Source organism: Mizuhopecten yessoensis, unplaced genomic scaffold (assembly GCF_002113885.1).
Source record: "Mizuhopecten yessoensis strain PY_sf001 unplaced genomic scaffold, ASM211388v2 scaffold9157, whole genome shotgun sequence".
Taxonomy (NCBI): Eukaryota; Metazoa; Mollusca; class Bivalvia; order Pectinida; family Pectinidae; genus Mizuhopecten; species Mizuhopecten yessoensis.
Genome location: NW_018407907.1, coordinates 1,511,250 through 1,537,627, shown reverse-complemented (window position 1 = coordinate 1,537,627; position 26,378 = coordinate 1,511,250). Strand labels below are relative to the sequence as shown.

The window sequence follows — 26,378 nt, the reverse complement described above, 5'->3', positions numbered from 1 at the left end:
AGAACGTTTAAAATAAAAAGAAATGATACGTACAACTAGACTTTTGAATAAGAATAAAGTACTACTCGAATATTTGCATATGGATTTGCATATGAAAATAACATTGAAAGGCAATTAAGTTTTTGAAGTATATGAAAATAATTTTGTATGTGATATGTTTTTATGCATAATGATTGCAGCGACTGTACGGAAGTGCGCAAATTATGTGCGCATGAAAATTTTACCGCCGAGCACAGAAAAAGATCACATCGAAAGAAATATGCTTGGGCGAAAAATAGCCAAATCTGTTAACAAAAACTCTGTATTCCTTGCTCATGAGCTATGGCAATATTCAGGAAATTCATACAGACGAATAAGTCAGGTGAGTATGGTCTTTGAATGCGAAAAATTGCTCGCCAAAATGTGATGGTGACCTGACATTGTTGTATCCGTTTTCAATTTGTCATGGACCTATGTATGCAGTTCCTATGTGTGAGTTAACTATGCATTCTATATTGGATCATCTTTGTTTTGAGAGTATACATTTGTTTATATTGTGTATGAAATTTTAGGAAATATAGAAGGATTTTTGTTTTTGATGAAAAGAAATTTCAAAATAGATGAGGTGTTGTCATTGAACATTTTCCAGTGTTTACTTTTGTCTTGAATGACGTCTTGACGAAACCATATTATCGGATCTGTGGATAATCATAATTTTGACTGACACAATATTTAGTTTTCACCTAATACGCATGAAAATAAACAATGTCTAGGGAAAATCCTGGAATTTGAGAGCAGTGGGCCATTTTTAGCATTTTTTTGTCAATATCAAAATAAAGAGAGGTCATTCTTTGTAAGACATGGAGAGGTCAATTTCAGTTTTGATGGGTCAATGGCCCCATTGCCCCCTCCAGGATTACCCCTGATGGTAAAGTAAAGTTGAACCCTTTCGTAAATGTATACATTATACTTGGTGTGTACTAGTTTTTAGATTTTAGAATTAATTGACAGCACATTGTTCCTATTAATAGGTTTGTAATATGAACTATTTCTGTTGATATCCAGTATAACTTGAGGTTAAACTCTGCCTTAAATGTTGTTAAATTATCAAGTTAACATAGCAAGTGGAATCGAAATCTAAATTGACTGCCATGTTGGAAAGTTTGTCTCTCTTCCGATATTGGTCAGATGTCTTATATGGGTGTCATGACCCAATATGGAAATTGTAGTTAACATGGCAGTATAAGTAGTAAAACTATATTTGGTGATGCAGGCAATATAAAGAAACAAATAATTGAAATAACACCACACATGATCTGGCATAACAGTCGTTTCTATTTATCAGTGTCGGGTTGTTTCAGTATCAAGACAGGACTTTTTTCGGATTGTTTCGAGACATGTCAAAAGTCATTTCGGGATATATATCTTTTTTCTTCTGTAGATACCATTGTCTTTTTTATTTAAACACAATCAATTGGATAAAAGTTATTACAACTTATCATAGCCTCCCGTCATACATTTACAATTACATGATTTTAATAAAACATGAATAAATATATATAATATTCACACAGACACAACATAAAAACATTGTTTAAAATATTTTCCGGTTTTGATGAATTGATTCTCATGTCTAAAATTTAATTTCAATATAGCAAAAATAAAATGCTTAATACATTGTTAGAATCAATAACTTATTCGTCTCTTAATGTCAATAATGGAGAATAGAGTGAATTGAAAAATTAGTTCCTCTAGATCTGTATTTAATAATAAGATTAGTTTCACCAGGTAACAGCACACAGTCAATCGGGTAAATGTTGGTAGGTATCCCCTCAAGCACTAGCAATCTGGTAAGTCGGGACGCAGGTCATAGACTAAAACCATACTTGTGTATTTACAGGACTTTATATGAAACGAGAGCGAAATGTAATGTATAAGTGAAAAATTTATGTGTCCGTAAATGATATGTTATGTGTCCCAAAATTAAGTCCCGAAAAGTCTTGTTATGTCCCGAAACGACTAGCATTCTATTTATCCCCAAGATGGGCTTGGCTAATTTTGTGAAAGTTTTTTTTTTATTAGTAAGGATTTGTTTTTTCAATAATTATGCAATATTTTGGATAACCTTATACTCATATGAATTTTGATTTTGATTTTGCTCCACTAGTTGGCATAGGACCGCTTTGTAGCTCTGACGACGCAATATAGATAAAAATAATCTCTCATTGTCAGAGGCTAAGTTATCGCAGTGTTTATGTAGCAGTCCACGAAAATACTGCTCTACTGCATGGCAAGCTTGCTTTCAAGCAATGCGGTATATAGCCCCTGGATGAGCTCTGGAGTTTTGCATCATTTAGTGTGGTCAGTGACCGTATAAGATGCAAGTGGTTAGTTTCTTATTATAAGACAGGAATATGTTGGAGATGCATATAGCAGGTTGGACACAACTCTCATATTATAGGTGATAATCCTGGAGTTGGGTAAAAGATATTGTTTGCAGTAATACGTTCAAAGCTGAAATTGAAAATAAACAAAAGGGACTAAAAATGTATATGTTCTTTCTTTTACCATTTTAGTGTTTTCCACAAGCCCGATTAGCATGGCACCGCGCTATGCCCTTTTCCCAGGCGCCATGCCCTTTTTACAAAAAATAGATATAGGATTGTTTATCGACACCATGTATGCCTCGCCGTTCCCTCCCAACCACTGCCCTGGTCAGTACACCATGTATGCCTCTCCGTTCCCTCCTAACCACTTCCCTGGTCAGTACACTATGTATGCCTCCCCGTTCCCTCCCACCCAGTGCCCTGGTCAGTACACCATGTATGCCTCCCCGTTCTCTCCCACCCAGTGCCCTGGTCAGTACACCATGTATGCCTCCCCATTCCCTCTCAACCACTGCCCTGGTCAGTGAAAGTCTGTAATACACAGCCCCTACCTAATGACACCTACATGATCAGTAGGCCAATTATCTTGTTCACTGAAGCAGCAAGAAGACAAGGGTCAGGGCCCCAGATAATGTCAGAGGCAGTTAAGTCTTTCATAGTTAACCTAAGGTGGTTATAATATTAATAAGGAGAATAGATGCTATTTACAGTCAAGCAGGGCTGTTGCGTCTGCTAAATAAGTGACAGGAAAAATAGCATGTTAAACCAAAATAGGCACCTTAACTAACGGCTAATAAAGTGCCCCTATTTGTCTAATGTGAGGCCAAAAAGGGCACCTTAACCAAAGGCTTATTGGGTGCCCTTAATTATAGATCCAATGAGAGTGCATGCCACAAAGGGCACCTTAATTAACGGCTAATAAAGTGCCCTTTTTCGATCTAATGCGAGGCTAAAAGGGCACTTTAATAAGCACATTAGGCCATAAAGGGCATTTTAATTAGCTGCTAATTAAATTTAAAGTGCCCTTTTTGGTCAAATGTGCCCTTTTGCCTGCCCTTTTTCCCTTTGGGAAATACTTCATTTGGAACAAGAAACATCATTCTTTCAGCATAAATCATTAAGTATTATTATGAGGTATATTTGTGCACATCAGTGAGTAATTTGGATGCATGAAAGGAAAAAGGGGGGAAAATCCCTTAAAAGTAACATTTTTGCATAATTTTATAGAGAAAATTGTCAATTAGACATGTAGTTTGTGTTTTGACTCTCCAAATATCTCAAGGTCATGCTACCACAATTGTACAGAAAACTCGAAAAAAGCGTATACATCAATGATATTTTGGAGAATTATGAAGCCTGTTTAAATGTTGATTTCTGGTCCTTAGAACAGGACAATATATATATATATATAATTGTAGTTCAGTATGGTATTTATAAAAGCAATATGTTTTGTTGTAATCGGCACATGTACACCAACTAGCAGAAATAAAACTTGAGTTTCATAGCCTGTAATATGGTGTACCAATATGGGTACTAATTATTGCCAAAAAATGGATGAAATCTAACTCTGAGTTAAGCGCTCTCTTTTAAAAAAACCAACTTTGAACCAAAAAAAATCTTGAAATTGAACTACCATGGGTAGTATTTATCAAGAAACATTCTAGATAAAATATCAGAATTTTTTAAATATCACTCGAAAACTGTCAAAATTGTACTAATGTGTGATAGCGTGACATTAGAGAATATTATTTGACTTCTGAATTTGCAAAATGTCAAGGTCAAGTAAAAGCCATTGAGACCATGCTGCTATAAACATACTGGAATATTAATTAATTCCTGCTAATACTGAAAGAATGTTAAGTCACAAAATGCAGCAAAAATCATACAGTAACATGTAATTTGGTAAACCTGGGAAAAGGTTGGTGACCAGTTAGTAATGAAGTAAAAATATTTCTTGTAATTTTAAGTCCACCATCACCAGAAAGTAATGACCTTTTCAATTTAATTTTATTATGTCAATGGTTCTGTTACCATTGCATCTGTCAGAAACATTTCTTATAGCGAATTCGTAGAAAGTACCAGACATCTGTTTAAATTTCGTACAGTTTTCCCTTGAATTTAAGTTCTGCGAGGTCTCTTTTTATAAAAAAAAATCGGAAATAAATCTGTGGCCTACGTGGTAAAGCTAACTATATAGCTTCAATAGCTAGTGAAGCTTTCAAATCTGTCAACTTCTATCTGTTCTCAGCAGTAATGTAAATGGTTGCTTGTTAAAATAATGAAGCCATATTGGTGAAATTTGTGGCCAATGCTCCATGATATGTCAAAGACGATGCACTTCTAGGATTTTGTAACGCCGAAAACTGTCAGAACATATCTAATGTGAATGTCATGCATGTTAATACACTTAGTATTGTATTTTCCTCCGAGAAATGATATAAAAGGTAATATTTTTCTGAATTCATTTGTCTCTGCAGCAATGATCTGCATTGGTGATGTATTTATAGTACCTAGGTATATATGTTAAGTTCCCATTTTTAAATGCCAGGGGATAAAGTTCTGTATGTGTATACGTAACAGTACTTCTAGTTATAAATATATATTAAGATTTTATGGATATTCAATTAAAAATGTTACTTCATAAATTCAGTCTGGTACAATCTTTAATTACTGTAACTGTATCCTGATCATCTTTGCCAGGTATTTTGGTCTGATTACTTTTTAAAGAAATATTTTGGAATTGTATATTTTTTTAACGGAATATTATAAGTAATTTATGATTGTATTTTTTTCACAGTTACCTGAACACATTGTAGAAGACCTTAGTGATGGAAGTGGAATTCCTGAACTGATTGCCGAGCTTGATCACTTCAGCGTCCGCTTAGACGCTGAAGATGACCTCTGTTGGGAAAATCTCAAGGTGAAAACACATTCGTCATTATTTATTGTTATAATAATTGTTATTGTTGTGTTTCTGTTTTGCTGCACATTACCATGCTTCTTAACATAAATTACCATGAATCATGGAGGAAGGATTTCATATCTACAGTATGTACTTACCTGCAGGAAATACTTGTCCAACATATTTCACAAGCACTGAAAATGTCTACTAGCGCCAGGAGCCAGGCTAGTGGAATATTGAAAACACTATGTTGCAGTTCATGTACATGTATGCATGTGTATTCTGCATACATTTGGATTTACAAAAATATGTTTAGATGCAGTTGATCTGAAATTTACAAAATGACTGTAAAAAACTCCAGAGAAACCACTTAAGTCACAATGGTGAAAGTCCATCAAACTTGTTATATAAAAATGTATATATATATAAATGTGTTAATTTTTTTAACTATCAAGTAAATGCATATACCCTGGTACTTAGTTACAAATTGAAGTCTTTGTAATGCCTTTCCTAAACAAGTTAGAAGGCAATCCTTGATTTATAGCTTGCTTTATGTAATTTAGTAGCAAGCTAAAAGCATTTAGGTTCTTTTGAAATTTAAATACATTATTACACTTATAACAAATCCACTGACCTGTCGTATTCCTGGTTTCAGACCCTGCTTGGGAACTTGATGAACTTTGAACCCAGGAGAAGCCAAGATGAGGCCTCCCTGGATGAAGAACAGAACAAGTACGCCACACAGTTTTACGAACATGGCGGAGTGGAGGTAATTACAATTAATCGACTTCTGGTGGAGTGGATAGTTACAAAATCATCTTAGATTTCCCATATGAGTAGAAAACAGTAACATTTGTTAAAACAGGCTCATTTGAGCTGAATGCTTTAACGTCCTCAATCAAGGTCCTGATGACTGTTTCATTGTTCATTATTGTAAGCTGATGTTAAAATATAAAACAATGCTGTTTCAGTATCAATAACATTTAAACCCATCAAAATTCAAGTTATAACATCTGATCTGTGCGGCGTTTTTGTCGGAATATTACTTTTAAATTTTGACATTTCTTTAAATGCATGTTGTTTTCTGCAGGTACTTCTCCGTATCCTCATGTTTAACACTGTCTTCCCTAAGGTTGGGAGGAAAGTCAAAGGTAAATATATTTGTCCAAATGTGTCTTTCAGAATTAGAGCTGTCACGATACACTTTACCTACAATTCGATACGTATCTCAATATCTCGGCATACACTAATATTCAGATCCTGACTCATCGAAAATCCGGAAAAACATATCATGAATCGAATCAAACAAAAATAATCACGGTACAAGTGCATCGCGGTGAATCGTGACGCCTGATTAAGTGAAGTTGTTTCAGTAAGCCAATAGGAGACTTTATCTGAAATGTTGAACTCGATGTGCAATTAAATGACCTTATGTGGATTACTGAAGAGGGATTATTTTTGGTCCCTATCTTTTTGCAGCCTTGCTAAAGCACGTCAATTTTGTAGAATATATTTTTTCACAGATTACTGGTCTAGTGGCATTAGCACGTAGTTCTACAGTAACGGAAAAAATAAGTTCAAACTAATCTGAGGGATTTTCCTTTTTGAGAGAATATCATTATCACTAAATATACATATGCATGTATGTATGTATATATGTAAAATAAAACAGGAAGACTATGATCGCCTAGCTACATGTATGTATATATATAGAGAATGCCCGGAAAATGATCGTAAAGTTCAAACTTTTGTCCTTTGCCAATGAAATCAATGTTCGCCCTGTATTAATTTCGCCCTTCACATTTCATTACTATGTGTATGAGGTTGTTTAAATATATTTGCTGTATGACAAATCCACCCTTATTACGGAGGGGGGGGGGGGGGGGGGGGAGGCAAAAAATAAATTACAGCGAAAATTTCCTGGTATACAGTTATGGTGAAAATTAAGAACAATCTTTACAGTAGTTTTGGTGTTTCTTTACAGTTGGATTCCCAGAATCGGAGCTGTTGCTGAGGGTAAAAAGTCTGGTACTAGAGATCCTCACCAAGGTTACCACAACGGTAGGTTACCCAGGTTACTTAAAATCAGATATTTTTGTAGGGCCCAAATTTCATGGTTTTCCGACAAAAAACCTGTCTCGAGGGTACATGAATTTGTGGATTAAGAGTACCCACTCAAGTAGAGAATTGCTTTATATCAAACTTGTAATTACTTCATTGACCTATGAATTTAAATTAATTCACCCCCTAGGCTGCTACGCACGGCATATGCCGTTCTGATAAGTCAGGTCGTCAATGATACGCACAGCATATACAGTTTCTTGTGTCTGTAGGTTTTGATCGGTAAACAGGTAGTGTGACGTCAGGTTATTGCTATACCGAACGCATATAGTAGAAGGCTTCTGATTGGTTGTTTTGTTATTACTTTTGATATTCCCGGCAGTGTACCCTAGTAATAATCAAAGGTGTGCAAGAAAATTTCAAATAGAAAAAAACAGTCATAAAAATGGCAGACGGGTATATTGAAGCGATGAATATGATGGTCAGCATTTATTCTCCATCGTCACCTACGATAACAAAGGTTTTGAAGGGTTTGACATGGTTTATGTGGAAATACTTCAGTGTAAGCAAGTGTTAAATAAAATTAATTGAAAATCCCACAAAAATTAGTGATTTCACAGTAGCATCAAATCAAAAACAAATGGCATGTCTCAAAATTAAGATGTTGCAAATAGGGCTATTTAAATTCTCACCAACTGTTAAAACTGCTCAAGGTCACAACAGTGAATTAACATTATCATTGACGATTTTTTTTTTTTAAATATGCAATATATGACAGCAAGCCAATATCAGAGTCTTCACGATTGGAGCATTAAAACTTGATTGAAGCTTTAAAACTAATGAAAGTGGATAAAAAAACCCATAGATTTAGGATCTATCTGTTTCAGTGGATTCAAAGATATCAATTTAGGGATGCAATAATTGAATAAATTACAATGCTGTCTTTTTATTGGTCATCGTATCAGCTGATATCTACCCGGTATATGCATGTATACAGACTGGATTTTCCTCACAACTATTGGAGTTAGAAAAATTAACCATTTTTCCAGACAGAAATGTGAACTGTTTTAAAATATTATAGTCAACAGTCCTACCTTAATTGCTATCAAAAGGGCAACATATTTGAGGGATTATGTTTTTCAGGCTGCAATCATGGCGAAAATTAAAAAAAAAATCAAAACTATCTGTAAATGCTAAACAGAACCACCCTCCAGAAGTTTGGTTAAATTTTGACAGCATTTCAAAGAAATTTCAAGACAAATTTTCAAATCATGTTTGAAATGATCTGAATTTTAGCATCATTTACATCATCAGACAGGAAGTCCTTGACTTCAGCTGTGAAATAAAATGGTAGTTGTCTGAATGTGTGTTTTAATCAGCACTGTCTCTGTGTTAACAGTGTATCGGCGACAAGGTCACTGCCCAGCTGATGGCGAGTGATGACGTACTCAATTATGTGTTCACTCTGCTGGCTCACCAGAAAACCTTCATCAACTCGTGTCAACTGGTGGAGGACATGCTTCAATCACGCAGGGAGGTCCTCGACCTTCACAGAATCCGTGAGTACACCCAACAGTGTCCCTTGTGGACTTAATAATTCAGAAATATTTGCAGATATTTGCTGCTGTTTAATTCAGCTTCGATTTTGTCTTTGGAATACACGATGATTGCTAAATATTGTCAACAGTCATGTTGTTTTTCTATATACTTGATGATAGTAATGTGTTCATTGGAAATGACTGGTAGCTTTGACGATATCTTGGTCACCTATATAAACTCACATTAGAAGTATATCCTCAACAATAAAGATATTAGTTGATAGGGCAAACTTTAGATTTCGTAAAAAAAAGTATATTTTATCAAAGTTGTATGGAGTCAGCATTTCAGACTAAGGTTTTGCTTATTCAAAGTTTGTGAAAAAAAGCGAAAGTAATCGCTTAAAAATAAAGTATTTATAGTATTATAAATAACAAAGTAAAGCAAAAAATGCATTGGTTTTTTTTTACCCGTGGCAAATCAAGTGAAACATGTATGTCATTTATAATATAAGATATTATATACTTGTTAAATTTCGCGCGGTCAAATTTGTTCTTATCATAAGTATAATCCTGTGTTTATTTTTTGCCCTTCACACATATTTGCTACCATAATAAATTTGTCCCTCTTTGTAGAAGACTCCAAAAACGTGAAAATTTGACTGTGTTGAAAATTTCCTTGTGTACTGTAAAGGGCATGTCATTCTATGTGACATGATCTAGATTTAACTTTTGATGCACTCGTCCTTCCATCATTTTGGTGATAATGTCACTGATTTTATACGCCTGTGTTACAGACAACCTGCGGGGCCTGATCAGCACCCTTGAGGATCACCAGCTGGCTAACTTCTGTAGGATCCTGGCTGTGGCTATATCTGACCTTGACATCTACGAAAACAAATCTTCCTGTACGTAACTAATATCATTAAATCATGTCTGCACGTACCGTACAGGTAGCAGTCATCCTTTAGATTAAAGGAATTCCACAGAAGGTCGATGTTGATTCTCATTTACGATTGCATCCTGTCAGCATAGGCGAAATCAGCATTCAATGTGTTAAGATAAAATACCAGAGTGAGTGAACTCGTCAGCAGCACAGAATAGAGTATTGGACCCTTCGTTTTCACTGACAACTCCTTTTTGCCTAGTCAAATCCTGATTGAGATTGTTTACCCTTTCACCCCTAAGTAACTTTAGTAACCTCTACCATGCATTGAGATGGAGGAGTCTATTATTGTCTACCGTGGGTAAAGGGTTAACGTTCATATGATATAGATCCTGATTGATATTGCTGCCTGAGACCACAATAATGAACTTGATGACTGTGTATACAACAGTTTCTAATAAAGCCGACTATTTACTGTTCAAAAATACTGGTTCACATGAATGAATCCATATTTAATTTGAAAAATTGCTTTAAGGAATTTTTCGATCACCTGAATATCTTTCCATTGTTGTAACAAGAAATCTCTTTTGTGATTTTACATGCTTTTCTTCAGTTTTGAACTTATTTTTTTGCAGTGTTTCAACAAAATAAACAGAAAAGAAGTCGAGGCTTTGTGAATATACGAGACATCAACCAAGGTACGTGGATCTATCAACATTTGAAGTTGTAACCTTCAGAACTTTCGACTGAATGTAGAATGTTATTCAAATATAAACTGTTTTAGAACAATGATGAAACAAGTTAATCAGAATTTTCACTTAGTCAAAGAAAGTTGTATGCAGTGCTGCGCTCCTTTGCAAATATGGGGGCATGTGAACTGTGCCACAGTACTTTCTTTGTTTTCTTTAGACCACTCAAAACGGAAACACTTACAGTTTGGATCAGACAGTACTACACAAGCTGCTGTCTAAATTTGACTTTTTGGCTGTGTTGAAAATTGGTGTTTTTGTTTACAAACAGACTTAGGCATATATTTATGATGATATTGTTACCTGTGAATTCCACTCTCTTCTATTTTCTGTTCACAGAACTGTTGCTTGCGATACCAGACCTTCTACCAAGACTGGTGAACTTAGCTGTGGCAAAAGATTGTAAGTTACTATTTGTTATACATTCCAGCAGGACTTGTGACTGTGTGCTTTTGGTAATGGGCTCATGTACCTTCAGAACCACTGTTGTGTATTGAAAGACCCTAAACTGAATTTTAGATGAATTATTGTTATTACTTGTGATGTCACAACAAATGATAATACCACACATGGTACATACTGTGAAAATTAAGATACTTTTGGTAAGCCAAAATTTCGTGGTTTCCCCGACATACTGCACTTCTTGGGTACATTTATTCGTGGATTACGAATCATTGATTTTTTTTTGCTCAGTTTTACAGCTGGATTCAATCTGTTTCCCCTAGCTAAAAGTGCCTTATTTTCCCAAAATGACCAAAAATGAGAAATACATATTCTCAATTTCAATAAAAATAATGCTTTATTTTCCCAATTCATAAAGGAACAGGTTGTTGTAAAATTCAGGTAAAAAAGCACTGTGAAAACCAACTCAAACAGAGAATTGATTTGTATGAAAGTTGTACTTACTTTCTGGACCCATGAATTTGTTGATTAAGATCTCCCAAGAAATAAACAAAATTAAAAAAAAACCTCAAAAATTAGTGATTTCACAGTATAGAACATTTCTGTGATGTATTTATGTATGAAAAAATAGTTATAAGATATAAGAGTTCATAATTTAAGCTCCATGATTATAGCATTTTATAGTGGCCATTGAGTTTGCCCTAGTATATGTGTTGACACCACTGTCATAGGATCTGAGTTGTTGTTAAGACATAAACCCCCCAAACAAACTTTTGTTACAGACACCCCACGGTATCGTGGTATGGTTAGTGAGCTCGACTGTTGGATGGAATGGATAGAAAACCAGATGGCGGAGGAAATGTATGACACGCCAGCAATGGACGACCTGGAGGACTTCATCGGAGGTATGGGGACTGCAACAGGAATTATACCTTACTCGCACAAATTGATACACTGGGGGACAGAAATAATCCTCTTGCTCTTCACACAAATTGATAGACTGGGGGACAAAAAGAAACTTGCATTATTTTTTTTCAATTGTCTCGGCCAATCAGATGAGCTTGCTGTGTAAAACAAAAGTGTTATGGTTGCCGTGTTAAATTGATGGTATCAAATTTTCAATATAGAGTTCATTATTGTGTAATATTGTTTAAAGATATAGAAAACAGGATTTTTGGTTCTTTTTACATAAATTAGGTTCTACAAAATGTTGATTTGGTAGAAATGATCAGATCTGTGAATAAGCCGGCGGTTTCAGTCTTGACCGGAACTGAAGAATTTTTGATCTATCACATTTTATGTTGACACTGTCACAAGTATTGTACATGTCTGCTTGTAGGTATCTCAGAGCCAACGTCTGCTGGCGGCCCAATGAATGTACAACAAGGTCTAAAGATCACGGAGGAGTTAGTACAACGAGTAGAGGTTGTGTATGTCCTGGGTCTCTTCCTACTCGGCAAACACCGTAAAAAGGTACACTGAAACTCCATATCATTGAAACACTGTATTATTGCAATCGTAACTGGAACTTTCTTCCGTTTAGACTCAAATTATGTTGAACGGCTTTAAGAACATAATGTATTTGAAAGGTTTATATTGACCTCAAGATTGTCCCTGTCATGGTGGTAATCTAAATTCTACCCTCGGATTCTTAATTGAAAATAGGATCTCTGAAAATCTGTCAGTCATCCCTCTTGTACAATGCAGTCTGAGTAGGGATAACAAGCTGTGTTCAGTACTGAGATGTATTAATATACAGTTGATTTGCCATTAAAGCCCATGCCTGGTAATAAGCCCACCTATATCCATGACAGTTTGATGGGGAAAAAAACCCCAACAGATACTGTTTCATTACAGGAGAACTCCAATATGATAAGCCAATTCCATTTTCAAGTCTATATCCATGACAGTTTGATGGGGGGAAAAACAACAGATACTGTTTCATTACAGGAGAACTCCAATATTATAAACCAACTCCATTTTCAAGTCAAAGTGTATGGGCCCCCTGGGCTTATTACACGTTAAGAACTGTATGTATTGTGTCTATTACAGGTACAAAGAAAGCTTGCAGAACTGAAGTTAGCACCAGGTCTTAGTGAACTGTTTGACCAATTTATCTGGAAATGTCAAGTGTAAGTGGAGTATCCCTGTGTGGTAATGGTTTAGTTTTATCTCGATCAGCATATTTAATGAGATTGATTGACGTTCCTTGCAATGTAAAAAAAAACACCACACACACGTCACTCAATTATACTTTAGGTGAATAAATAATGAATTTCAGTTTGGATAGTTTTGAAACAGTGCTGAAATAGGAATTCGAAGTTGTACATATTACAGGTAGAGCTAGAAATATATTTTTAAAATCACTCGTCAGATAGACTAGTACTTTCAAATTTTACCAGTCCATGTGCATTTCCACTATAAACCCAATATTATTCAAGATAATACGTTATATCAAATTTTGACAGTCAGTTGGGCAAACAGTTTGTAGAACCACTTGTCCAGCTGGAGATTTCACTAGTCTCAGACTAGTGGGGTACTATTATTGTCTAGTCCTGTATACAAGTCTTATTTGTTGATTTTAAAGCAAAAATCACATGATCTTTAGTTTAAACATTCAGATATGAAACTAAATTTATTCAAATGCAAACCCTATAATCATGATAGCATATATTTATATGAGGATTGTGAAGAGTTTTCTATTTGTTCTTGCAGCAGACACAGTACTCGGCATAGATTACGAGGTCACAATGCAGCCTGTGAATGTAGTCCGGTACGTATGTCCTGCTAGATACCCAAACTACTGAATCATTGAGAGTGTACATGAACAAAATCAAACCAATTTTCACAATCCATAACTCATTTCAATCTGTTTGCTAGCTTCTGTAATGTAAACTCTAGAAACTTAAATTTGAAAATACTCCCAAATGAACTTTAGATGTTCAGATGTCATTTTCGTTATACTGAAGATGAAATTTGTACATTTGATTTTTTTTTTTACAAAGTTACAGATTTGCTCTTTTTTTTTTCCTGTTGGATATATATGTATTTATATATGCCATGATTTCTTGACTCTTCGGAGTAAGAATTGTGAATATCCAATGGATACACTATCAAGAACCAAATGAAATGGGATAATATGTAAAAGCTAGATTGGTTGACAAACGGCCTGGGTTCAAATAACAGTACACATATTCCAAGGTTTTTATTACCACCAGGTGTTAATTATAACCTACCTGTCTCACATCGCCTTAATTTGCAACCTTGAATACATTTAATTCAAAAGTCAATGAAGTCTAATGAGTAAACATGGTATAAAGGAAAATGTTTAAAAAAATCCAGGTAAAAAAATAACAGGAAGAATGTGTTATCTTATCACATATCTTAGTTATATTTTATATTGAACATCTTTTTTTTCCCCTTTTTTGACAGGAGGTGGCACTGAAAATTCAGTTTTTGAGACTTGTACACAGCTTCTGTGATCACTCAGAGTAAGTATTTAAAGACTGAAATTTGGTCCAAGACTTTTGTAAAATGTCTTCTGTTTATCAATGGCATGTCATTTGTTTGGGGAAATGGTATGGGCCACTTTCATTTATTGTGATCCAAACAGTTGAACCAGAGTTGTTTGAATATGAAATAAGGTCGGGCCTAGTAATCTGATGCTGATTTCAGGTGAGCATTTGCGAAGCCTTGCAAGGCCTGCATAAACTTCTTCAGGTCCACCAGAATTTATACCTGAAAATGTTGTATTTAAAAACAGACAAACCGGTTGTTCCGCATTAACGAACAGGCTCTTGGACTATTCCAATGAGAATATTGTATGCTGGAAAAATTTCGGCAGCAGACAAAATTTCACATTTTTTCGCCCTCTGTGACGAGGGAAAATTGATCATAACAGCAAATATAAATACACAGTAAATTCACTTTACGCTTTCTGATGTAAAACCCTATGACCATTTTCTTCTTATTTTCCAGTTACAAGCATCTTCTGTTATCAAAGAACGAACTCAATGAAGTGAAGAGAATTAATTGTAAGTAAATATTGACAGATGGAATATAAAAAATGTCAAGGACTCGTTTGACCAACAAATAATACATTTTACTAGGCTGACAATATGTTTGAAAAATAATCAAATCTTGAAATTGAAATAACTGTGAAAATTAATAAGCCTATTTACTAATGTAGAAATGTAAATTAAATACATGTACATTGGGTGATGAAATGTTATTTATAAATTGAAAAATAACTTAATCATTATAGGGGGAATCTTCGGACTATCAGATCTTTTTCTTGTAACTCTGATTTGATGATTTGTAAAATTACCATCATGGATGGAATTTTGCAGAATTCTGTAAATTTACACTTACAACACAATATTTTGCAATTTGTCATTTATCTCCTTTCAGTGAAAGCTGGTTCTTTGGCGTTAGGTAGCTTAGAAAATGTTAATCGGTAAGTATAGCTTATGGAGTAGGTCTTCACATACAATCTAGTGCTTTGATACTTCATAGCTGTGCAACAGTTGTGTCGTTACTTATCTATATCCTGACATTTAACATTACATACGGTTTTATGTACAGCAGCTGGCATTTAATCATATTGAAAGAAAGAAAAAGACGATATTCATGATGGATTAAATTTAAGATAGAATTATATATCATTATGATCGCGTTGTCATTGGGAAGGTTCAGAAAAATGTATGTGGCAGGAAGGATTAAAGACAGAATTTGATGTTAAAACAGCTGTTATTGGTGCTTTCAATTCATCCAGTCTAAAATCAACCAATCAAAAAACTTGTTCTTTAGATTTGGATCAGTAAAGATTAACCAATGTTATGGAAAGTCGTATTTGTAAATTTGATGTGTGAAGACATATCCTGACATAAAACTTCCAAGCGTCTCTATCGTGTTACCCTATATGACCTTATAGTGTTTGAGCTGTTGAGTTCTAACAAATAGATTAAAAAATAAACTTTTTGTTTTGTAATATTTTTAGACAATTGATGTGTAAAGGAAGTAAAGGTCTGTTGACAAAGATTGTTGAAGTGATGAAGAAGGAACCGACAACCTCCACATTCAGGTATGCTAGATTTCATTTCGCACAGACAGGGCTAGAAATTTATTTTGAATACCATTAGTCAATTGGGGTAGGAGTTTCCAAATTTTAGCAGTCATGTGCGAATTTCGTCACAGGATAAGCAATACCAGATTTGGACTAGTCTATTGGGCTAGCGAATTTGAGAACCACTAGTCAAGCTGGAGATTTCACTAGTCTGAGACTACTGAGCTACCCTTATTGTCTAGCCCCGTACAGAAGAAATAAAAGAAACAATTTCCATTCCTAGTGGATATCCATGAATTAGGGACATTCCTGCTGTTGAAACTTCAAATTCCTTTTATCATTTATAACAACTGTGTCAACTTAAAAAATTCAATATCATAGAAAATATTTTATTTAATACTAAATAAAAATTGTGACCTTGTGATTTAAAAATTTAAATGAAAGGTATTAAAAAAGATTGTTGGAAGAGAATCAAGGACTGCGATTAATCCTTTTTGGACAATGACTTAATATAACGACATTGTTTAAAGGTTCTGGCTGGCCAGGGCAGTGGAGAGCTACCTACGAGGAAACACGTCTTACTGTGATCAAGTCTTTTTAATGCGCCGAGGACTGCTGCAGGTTAGTGTTAGCTGTTGTTACTGTTTTCCGTATATATTCAAGTATTTTGCCTATGTCATAGACAGGCTATTTATGGAGTAAAAAGATCATACAATATCATATATATTTTCATGAAAAAAAGTTTCAAAACATCAATAAGTAAGTATATTGAAAAGGGAATTTCAATACTTTTTAGTTTTGCCTTCTTATTCATCCAAATTATTTGGGGAGTTTGCAATAAGGTTTTTTTGGTGATAAAAAATTACATTAAGTATCAAAACAGATGGCTAAAAAAATCTAAATGACATTCTATACAATAACTTAATATTCTCTTTCATTTAGGGGTTTAGGATAAGTATTTCCATGTAAGACAAGTACAGTAGTCATGGGGCTGGTGGATAAATCTGTCCTCTATGGGTGTGCGCGTCATTTTGACATGATAATGGACAATGAAATTACATTACATTTAATAAGTTTGTGAGCTTGCATTGTAGAACGGATGCAGTTATAGAACACTTTCATTTTCACTAAAAAAGAAAAAAAGAAAAAAAGAAGAGTTTTAGCTGTATGGGGAGATATAGGAATTCTAACCTCAAGTGCAGAAAATTTAGGATCATGAACTCTGCAAGTCTTAGTTCTGACCCCAAATTCTAAACCCTTTATTTTTTTTTGGTAGAATTTTCACATCCTCCACACTACATATGATATGCTCTGTTAAGAGTTGCTCATCTAATCTTTGTATGACCTTTTACAGCATGTAGCAAGCAATATCGTGGAACACGAGATCAGACACAAAGAAATCCTACAGAGCAGCTTCGACCTGCTGGGAGAACTCATCAAGTTCAACATCGAGGCCTTCAAGACGTTTGAAGAAATCCTCACAACACAGGCAAAGGTAAAAAAAAGTCAAACTATCCTACATTTTACTTGGCAATTACAGTAGTGTTGATAAAACTTCCCTGATATATGGAAGTTAAAAAAACAAACAAATCATGTTTACATAGGTTTTCATGTTAGTGAAATTATTTTGGAATACCTTTGCTTAATTATGATGAACTGTTAATTATTTACAATACAAGTAAATGTATTACCTTGTCTACTGGGAGGTTCCTTGAAAACCTCCGATACTGTTTTATCTACTTTTAATCACATTATTTCCTATTAACTTTTGAAAAACAATGAGTTATTTTATTTAATTTTGTAAAATATATTATTAATTTTTGAAAAGTCATCGAGTCGAATTGAAAGATTGAGAGTGATATATGACTCAGAGGTGAATAAAACTTTGTTTAATACTGCTACAACATTGTTTCACTGATAGCATGTGTTTATTTGGAGATTGAAAGAATAGTACTGCTAGGGAATTATATTATTATTCATCAACACGGCTTGAAACTTATGTTACTGACAAAATATTTGGTTTGTTGACAGTTTGAGAAATTCATCAACACGGTAAATAGGAATCTTGTGGACTCCAACATGTTCATCAGGAGTCTGGTGTTGTCTCTGGAGCACCTCACAGAGGAAGACACCACATACAGAGGTAAGGCACCAGTAACAGGGGTAGGGCACCAGGTATAGGGTAGGGCACCACATACAGAGACACCACATATAGGGGTAAGGCACCACATATAGAGGTAAGGCACCACATACAGAGACAGGGCACCATATACAGAGGTAAGGCACCACATATAGGGGTAAGGCACCACATATAGGGGTAAGGCACCACATATAGGAGTAAGGCACCACATACAGAGTTAAGGCACCACATAAAGGGGTAAGGCACCACATACAGAGGTAAGGCACCACATATAGGGGTAAGGCACCACATACAGAGGTAAGGCACCACATATAGGGGTAAGGCACCACATACAGAGGTAAGACACCATATATAGGGGTAAGGCACCACTTACAGAGGTAAAGGCACCATATACAGAGGTAAGGCACCACATATAGGGTTAGGGCACCACAAACAGAGGTAAGGCAACACTTACAGAGGTAAGGCACCATATACAGAGGTAAGGCACCACATATAGGGGTAAGGCACCACATACAGAGGTAAGGCACCACATATAGGGGTAAGGCACCACATACAGAGTTAAAGACACCACATATAGGGATAGTGCACCACTTATATACAAATTAAGACGACACTTACGGAGGCAAGGCACCATATATGGTGGTAAGACTGCCCATACAAAAGCGAGGCCACACATATCAGGCAAGACACCCTGTATGCTGATCCGTAGGCTAATTGGGACTAAAAACAGTTTCTTGATTTGATTCTTTGATTGCAATTTTTTTTTAAATTTAAAGAAATCTTCAAGCAATGCAAAATGATTTTTTTTTTAGCTAAAAGCAAATATGTGTATTCAGTGATGAAATATAAAAATAGCATAATGAAATGTCTGCTCAGTTTCTAAATGGAAAAATGTATTTTGTTTGCAGAATATGCCAAAAAGGACAACAAATTACTGATGTATATTGGCGACTTCAGTAAACAGCTCGACTACCTCTACAAACTAATCAAGATTATTAACGTAGATAATCTCACACAGGTAAGTCAGGAGACAGATAATCTCACACAAGTAAGTCAGGAGACAGATAATCTCACACAGATAAGTCAGGAGAAAAAGAATCGCACGCAGGTAGTTTTGAATGTAAATATCAAACAAAGATTAGTCGGGGGGGAAAAGACAATATCACATAGGTTAAGTCAGGAGACAGATAATCTCTCACAGGCTAAGTCAGGAGACAGATAATCTCACAGGTTGAGTCAGGAGACAGATAATCTCTCACAGGTTGAGTCAGGAGACAGATAATCTCTCACAGGTTGAGTCAGGAGACATATAATCTCTCACAGGTTGAGTCAGGAGACAGATAATCTCTCACAGGTTGAGTCAGGAGACAGATAATCTCTCACAGGTTGAGTCGGGAGAATGATAATCTCCCACAGGCTAAGACAGGAGACAGAAAATCTCTCACAGGCTAAGATAGGAAAAAGATATTCTCTCACAGGCTAAGACAGGAGAAAGATAATCTCTCACAGGCTAAGATAGGCGAAAGATATTCTCTCACAGGCTAAGACAGGAGAAAGAAAATCTCCCACAGGCTAAGCCAGGAGAAAGAAAATCTCTCACAGGCTAAGACAGGAGAAAGAAAATCTTCCACAGGCTAAGACAGGAGAAAGAAAATCTCCCACAGGCTAAGACAGGAGAAAGATAATCTCTCACAGGCTAAGCAAGGAGAAAGAAAATCTCCCACAGGCTAAGCCAGGAGAAAGAAAATCTCTCACAGGCTAAGACAGGAGAAAGAAAATCTCCCACAGGCTAAGACAGGAGAAAGATAATTTCTCACCGGCTAAGACAGGAGAAAGATAACCTCTCACAGGCTAAGACAGGAGAAAGAAAATTTCCCACAGGCTAAGACAGGAGAAAGATAATCTCTCACAGGCTAAGACAGGAGAAAGATAACCTCTCACAGGCTAATACAGGAGAAAGATAATCTCCCACAGGCTAAGACAGGAGAAAGATAATCTCCCACAGGCTAAGACAGGAGAAAGATGATCTCTCACAGGCTAAGACAGGAGAAAGATAATCTTCCACAGGCTAAGACAGGAGAAAGATGATCTCTCACAGGCTAAGACAGGAGAAATATAATCTCTCACAGGCTAAGAAAGGAGAAATATAATCTCCCACAGGCTAAGACAGGAGAAATATAACCTCATACTGATAAATACTGCAGCAGAAGGTAGGTTTTGTGTAATAAACTCGCACACAGGTAAGTAAAGGAGTTAAGAAGAAAGAATATTGTGTGCAGGTAGTTGGTTACAGAGGATTTTTGCAATCCATATGAAGAAAACGAAAGTGATTTTATGCTTAAGGTAATAGGATTGTGTCACCATTTCTCAGGAGAATTTCTTCAAATTTTGTAGTTATATTGCTTAAAAGTAAAGAAAATTTTCTGCCACAAAAAAAAAATAGGTTGTCAGAATTTTAAGGATTTTAAATGGAAATTATAATATAAATATATTAGTATTGCATCAATGTATATCATTTTAATAAATGCTGAAATATTAATTCTCTATTCACGATATAAAAATTGACATTTTATAATAAAACCATATACACATAGTAATTGCAGGTAAGAGTTATCGTTCTTGAAAAACTTCACTGTAGTGAAATAGGTAGCCGGTTTTCCTGAAATACAGAAAAATGGACACATGTGACTCATTGATTAAAAAAACCTGAATCTATGACTGGAGTGCTTTTAAATACTTTAATATTGAGAGAACACACTGTTCTGTCAATAATAAACATACAATATTCATCAATTTAATGTTAAACATTAGAATTTGCGGAAATTGTGATACTGTCTCCCTACATTGGATATTCAACTAGGGATGTACTTCTTGTTTCCGTTTATCAATACACTCCAAAGACCTTAATATACTTCTAAGACAGCAGCAGTTACATTGAGGATATTGTTACAAGAAAATATATAAAGACCACTGATGTTGAAGGTGACACTGAGTTTTTTTTCACTTTAGGAAAACGTAAGCTGCCTGAACACCACCTTGGTCTTTCTTATGTTTGCAAATCGTAAGGGCCAGCTCCCTAAGTACCTGCAGGCACTACGGGATGAGAAAGAGGATCTGATGGATGTCAGTGGGTCAGCAAATCTCCTACGCAATTTCAGGTGCGCAAACAGATTACTAGTAGATGTCAACACTAATATGATTAGTTTAATGTCATGTTGCGGAATTATATAGAGTAATCTCATAATTATATAGAGTAATCAGCGATCTCTTGGGATCTATTAAACGGGACCATCCCAGAAATAAAGTAGGTCCTTTCAACTGATTTGTATTCCATGTGTGAATGTTTAAGAAAACAAATTTAACATCTTAATTATCCCCTCGCAACGAAAGTGCGAGGGGATATAGGATTCCCCCGTACGTATGTATGTTACACTCTTTGTCATCGCTCTAGCGACCTCAACGGAATTCCATGAAACTTCATACGAGTGTGTAGTGTGACAATACCTTGGACAAGTTTGCGTTTCGGTTTCTATGACAAAGTTTTTCTAAAAAGAAAAACTTTGTCATTGCTCTTCCGACTTCATTCCTCAACAGAATTTCATGTACAAGTGTTACGTATGACAATGTCTTGAACAAGTTCCCATTACAGGTTACTGCGTTAACTGACAAGGTCACTTCTCCTATTTTTAGAAAAACTTTGTCATTGCTCTATCGACTTCATTCCTCAAAGCAATTTGATGAAACTTGATACAAGTGTTTGATATGGTACTGCCTTGAACAAGTTCGCGTTTCAGGTTTCTGGATTAAAGGTCAAGGTCACTTTTACTATTTTTAGATAAAACTTTGTCATCACACTATCGACTTCATTCCTCAATACAATATACGAAACTTCATACAAGTGTTTGATATGGCACTGCCTTGAACAAGTTCGCGTTTCGGGTTATTGGGTTAAAGGTCAAGGTCACTTTTACTATTTTTAAAAACCCACCTTAGTCATCGCTCTAGGGACTACATTTCCTCTTACATATGTCCCAATGTGTGAATGTGAGGGGATTTGTATCACTTGTGATGCCTTGTTTACATTCTAAATCTATTATTATAAGCATGGTAAATACAAGCACTTCATAATATTTGGGGTGTTGGTATTGTCTGTAGTATTCCTTGAACTAAACTGGCTATCATCACATAAATGTTTGCTTCTCATGATGACTTAACTTTATTCCATGCGAGAGGAAAAGCGTTAAAATGACACTGATCCAGTTGTGTTCATAGTCCAATGAAGGCAGTGGAAATAAAAACATGAAATTATCATCAATGTTACAAACAATTATTAACTGTCTATTCCACATTGCAGGGATCTATTGACGTTTTGGCAAGACCATTATCTTCACAAAGACAAGGATTGTAGTGCTCTAGAAAAGGTAAGTTTTAGAAATGTGATGTCATGGTGCAACTGTGTGATATCACAAAGTGCTTTATATTATATCGAATGCTGTAATTTCACTCTTAAAGAATTCAGAAAAAAATGTATTTAACTTATGAGCTAGAAGTTCTGTAATGAGATCATTATGTGATATAGGAATGATACATTTCCTGTCTCAAAATTTAATAAATTGTCATGTATTTCTTTCTATGAAGGACTCTATTATGGTTTCTAGTGAAGGAGGGTTACAAAGTTTTGTGTTGATATAAAATTGACCCATATGAAGGTTATCAATTGTTTTGAATTTGTTGTGATTAGTTTTAGTTTTGTGATATGTAATAATAGTATCTGTTCTATAAAAGCAAATTCTAAATCAAGTTTCCAAGAACTTAAACCTGGAAAATATCAAAAAGTTTGGGAATAGATGTCTAATTTCATGCCGAGAAGTCTGTATAAACCACGAATAATGATATTATAATCCTCAGACCTGATTTAATAATATTTTTGCAGAGTTCACGCATCAGCTTCGAGTACTGGAAGCAGACGGTGTCTGTGCTAGTGTGTGACGATAAGGACGACAAGGCGGGAATCCTCCATTACGTGTCTCCTATGCCCTGTGATCGACCCAATTGAACCCGTCTTCCACTCACATAAACTATGGGCTTGTGCCTACAGGCAGTGCTATTCCGCAGTCGCTACAAAGTCTTGTTTCAGTTTGTACAGCTGTCAATCATGGTGTCTATTTAAGTTCTACATTGACTACATAGCATGCTGTGCTCTGCCGTTAATTTCGTTACGTTGTTGGTTAGTGTGGACGCGCAAGCCTTGGATGATGGTCTCATGCGGCTGGTTGGTCATGCGTTCTGGAACTGGTTGTCATGGTGATCAGTCCTGCATGCTTGGATATTGGGACTTCTGCCGTGGAAGTCCATTGGCCACAGTTCAGTCGAGTACCAAGGGAGACAGATTCACTCGACTGTGACTTGGTCATTGCCTCGCACTCCTTGCAAGCTGGACCCTGTATAGAGGCAAACGACGGCAAACGACTTGTGCCACTTTTCTGACGAGAAAGTGCGACTTCTGCTGGACTGCTTCGGCGCTCTGCAGCGGGGTTAAAAATTTCATGTGTTGTACACCATTGTGATGTCTCAATTTTACCTCCCATGACATGGACCGAATTTGTTTTGCGGTTGGTGAGATTTTGACAAAGGACACCTACACCCTGGCTATTGTTTTAACCAGATGTGTTCCAATTATCATCTCTCGATGATACAAATCTATTATTCATGAGTGTTGAAATATAGACATAGTCATAAATTTAGTTTTTTCGCGAATATGCGTAATACCGTTTGTTGTTGATCAACATTGCTGGACAGAGGATTTAATGATTAAACAGTATTTTTGATCGACAAAAATTGAAAATCGAAAAACTTATGTCATACGATTTCTGGTGGAGGAAGGAGTCTCCAGCCGAAGCTTTTAAGAATTGCATGGACAAATTGTGTTATATATATATATATTGAGTGTAATGGATGCATGTGTGTTTTTTCAGATTCAGCATGTGTACACGAGAGGTGTGTAATTGTGTTGTAAGTTGTAAATATAGACTTTCTCTGAGGCAGACCTTTACCTTAAAACTTCGGCGCGAGAGTTCACTTCTTAGTATTGGGCAGAGGTTGTTTTCCTTGGTAGTAATACAGGACTAGACAGTAAGGGTAGCCTGATAGTCCGAGACTTGTGAAATATCCAACTGGGCCAGTGGTTCTAAAAACTGCTGGCCCAACTGACTAGTCAAAATCTTATATAACCTATCATGTTGAATAATATTGGGTATTAAAGCAGAATTTGCATGTGGACATAAAAATTTAAACTACAAGTCCAGCTAACCAGTGGTTTATGAAATTAATTTCTAGCCCTAAGTCTATGATAATGTTTATGTAAGCGTACACTACTTATTTGCAGCTAAAAAAAAAATCTTTTGTTTTTTCGGTGTTGCATATTATCTATGCAAATATCTTGGGTAAAAAATAGCCAATTTTGATAAATGCTTCAGGGGAATCAATTCAACTGGTTGCAACAAAAAAGTCTTCAGAATGTCAATAATTTGAATAAATTAACTATATTTCTCTTTGAAAACTCTGAAGTTAATCTGATTAGAACATGTAATATTGATAGAAATATTGTTTACTGGTTGCAGTTGATCAAGATCTATTTCCACCAAAATTCTTTTTTGTCTGTTCTTCACATGATTGTGCAAACTTTTTTTAGTTCGGCTTTGTGTGAGTGTGCCTTTTAGAAGTAAACTCAAATTTGAATGAAAAAACGTTTAAAATTTGCTGATTCATGATACAGTTTAACCGACTTATTATAATATTAGATATTAGGGAATAATAACCTGCTTATTATAATATTTGTTCCAACATTTAATAGGATTTTATTTTATTTTTCAATAAAATAATACCACTCATTAAAATATGCGCATATTTACCTATCATGTATATTTAAGCTTAATTTTCACAATCGTGTAAGGGGCTTAATTTTCACAATCATGTAAGGGGCTTAATTTTCACAATCGTGTAAGGGTTTAAGAAGTACTGTATACCGGGACTTTTTTTGCTGCAGTGTAACCTTTCTCCTTTTTCACTCTTTAGAATCATTACAGCGAACTTTAGAAAGCAACATAATACACATAGTGATTAAAAGTGGAGGACGAAATTAAAAGTTTGGCAGATATAGATTTTACCAGCAAGGGCGAAAGTTTGATGGTGAAAATTTACCAGTTTACAGAATGATAAATGGTATTCTTACTTAAACCGTTGGTACGAATTAGAAAAACAGTAATGAGATGCTGAATGTATGTTATAGGTACGGCAAAACTGTTGTTTAATAGCCACATATATATATATACAAATGTATTTGATATTTGCAACTCGAGTTCTGTAGTCGGGATTTGCCTTAGAACAATTCCTTTTCTCCGATAGCAACGGATGCTGAATCGTAATACATGTACAGAACAGTTGGATACAGCTGGGCATGGATCCACTCTATAGAAACGTGAAGAACAATTTCATGTTTGTCTGCTTTGTTGCAAGAGACTCCCTGGTGCAAGAGACTCCCTGGTAGGTGGGAGTAAAGTGTTCACATTTTAATATTGAGTTTAGTCAGGAAAATAATGAATTGGCAAATTATAATTTGTTATTATTTCTCCAAATGTTAAATGAATTTGTGTGGATGTATCAATGTATGTGTGTGATAACCATTTATATGAATTTTGATCTCATCTTTTATTTCAAAAATGCCTTAAAATATGATATTTTGACAGCAGTTGGCTTGTCAGTGATCAAATAGACCAGCTACCAGTCATATCAGTGGGAGGAGAATAGTTTAATTTTTACATTTTAATTTTGTGATGTCTTTTGAAACTAGTTGTTTTTTTCAAAAAGGGAGACAATGTATCCTAGTTTCTGTCAAAAAGGGAGACAATTTAAACAATAATTACATAAACATGATGTATCCTAATACAAACAGGGTAAAATTGATCCTTATTATTGGAGTCTTGGTGTAAGGTAAAGAGTATATGTACCATCAAGACAAAATACAAGATACAATTGGTATGTTTCAAAATAACTATTTAATTAACTTTCTTCACTTTTTGCTTATAAGTCGCATCCCAAGATGGATTTTACAGAATTAAAATTGTTTGAAAGCTTGAATATTTGAAAACGGAAAACAAAAAAGAAATATAAATTCCACCGGTCAAGCTGAGAAACTGGCCACTGTCAATCCTACACTTCACCCATGACTTGTAATTTGGCTGCATCAAAAATTGAAATGAAGCATGAATACCTT

The 26,378-nt window shown here is 35.3% G+C and overlaps 1 protein-coding gene across 1 annotated transcript; it reads left to right on the top strand.

The window, feature by feature from the left end:
* Window positions 1–259: 259 nt before the first annotated feature.
* LOC110457469 (short transient receptor potential channel 4-associated protein-like) lies at window positions 260–25,055 on the top strand. The gene is made up of 24 exons (XM_021508766.1): window positions 260–361; window positions 5,164–5,286; window positions 5,924–6,037; window positions 6,359–6,419; window positions 7,253–7,329; window positions 8,729–8,888; window positions 9,662–9,772; window positions 10,386–10,448; window positions 10,839–10,901; window positions 11,684–11,806; window positions 12,241–12,374; window positions 12,954–13,033; window positions 13,617–13,674; window positions 14,334–14,392; window positions 14,880–14,935; window positions 15,312–15,357; window positions 15,901–15,984; window positions 16,497–16,587; window positions 17,321–17,461; window positions 17,998–18,109; window positions 19,015–19,124; window positions 21,116–21,264; window positions 22,461–22,527; window positions 23,040–25,055. Exons 1-24 carry the CDS (start codon window positions 260–262, stop codon window positions 23,160–23,162), a joined length of 2,307 nt encoding a protein of 768 aa, XP_021364441.1. The 3' UTR covers window positions 23,163–25,055.
* Window positions 25,056–26,378: the final 1,323 nt, after the last annotated feature.

Excerpts from the sequence above, each read along its gene's own strand:
- LOC110457469 (XM_021508766.1), top strand. The coding sequence starts at position 260 with ATGCTTGGGCGAAAAATAGCCAAATCTGTTAACAAAAACTCTGTATTC. Across the intron at positions 6,420-7,252 it reads GGTTGGGAGGAAAGTCAAAG|TTGGATTCCCAGAATCGGAG; the intron begins GTAAATATATTT and ends GTTTCTTTACAG. Across the intron at positions 14,393-14,879 it reads AGCTTCTGTGATCACTCAGA|TTACAAGCATCTTCTGTTAT; the intron begins GTAAGTATTTAA and ends CTTATTTTCCAG.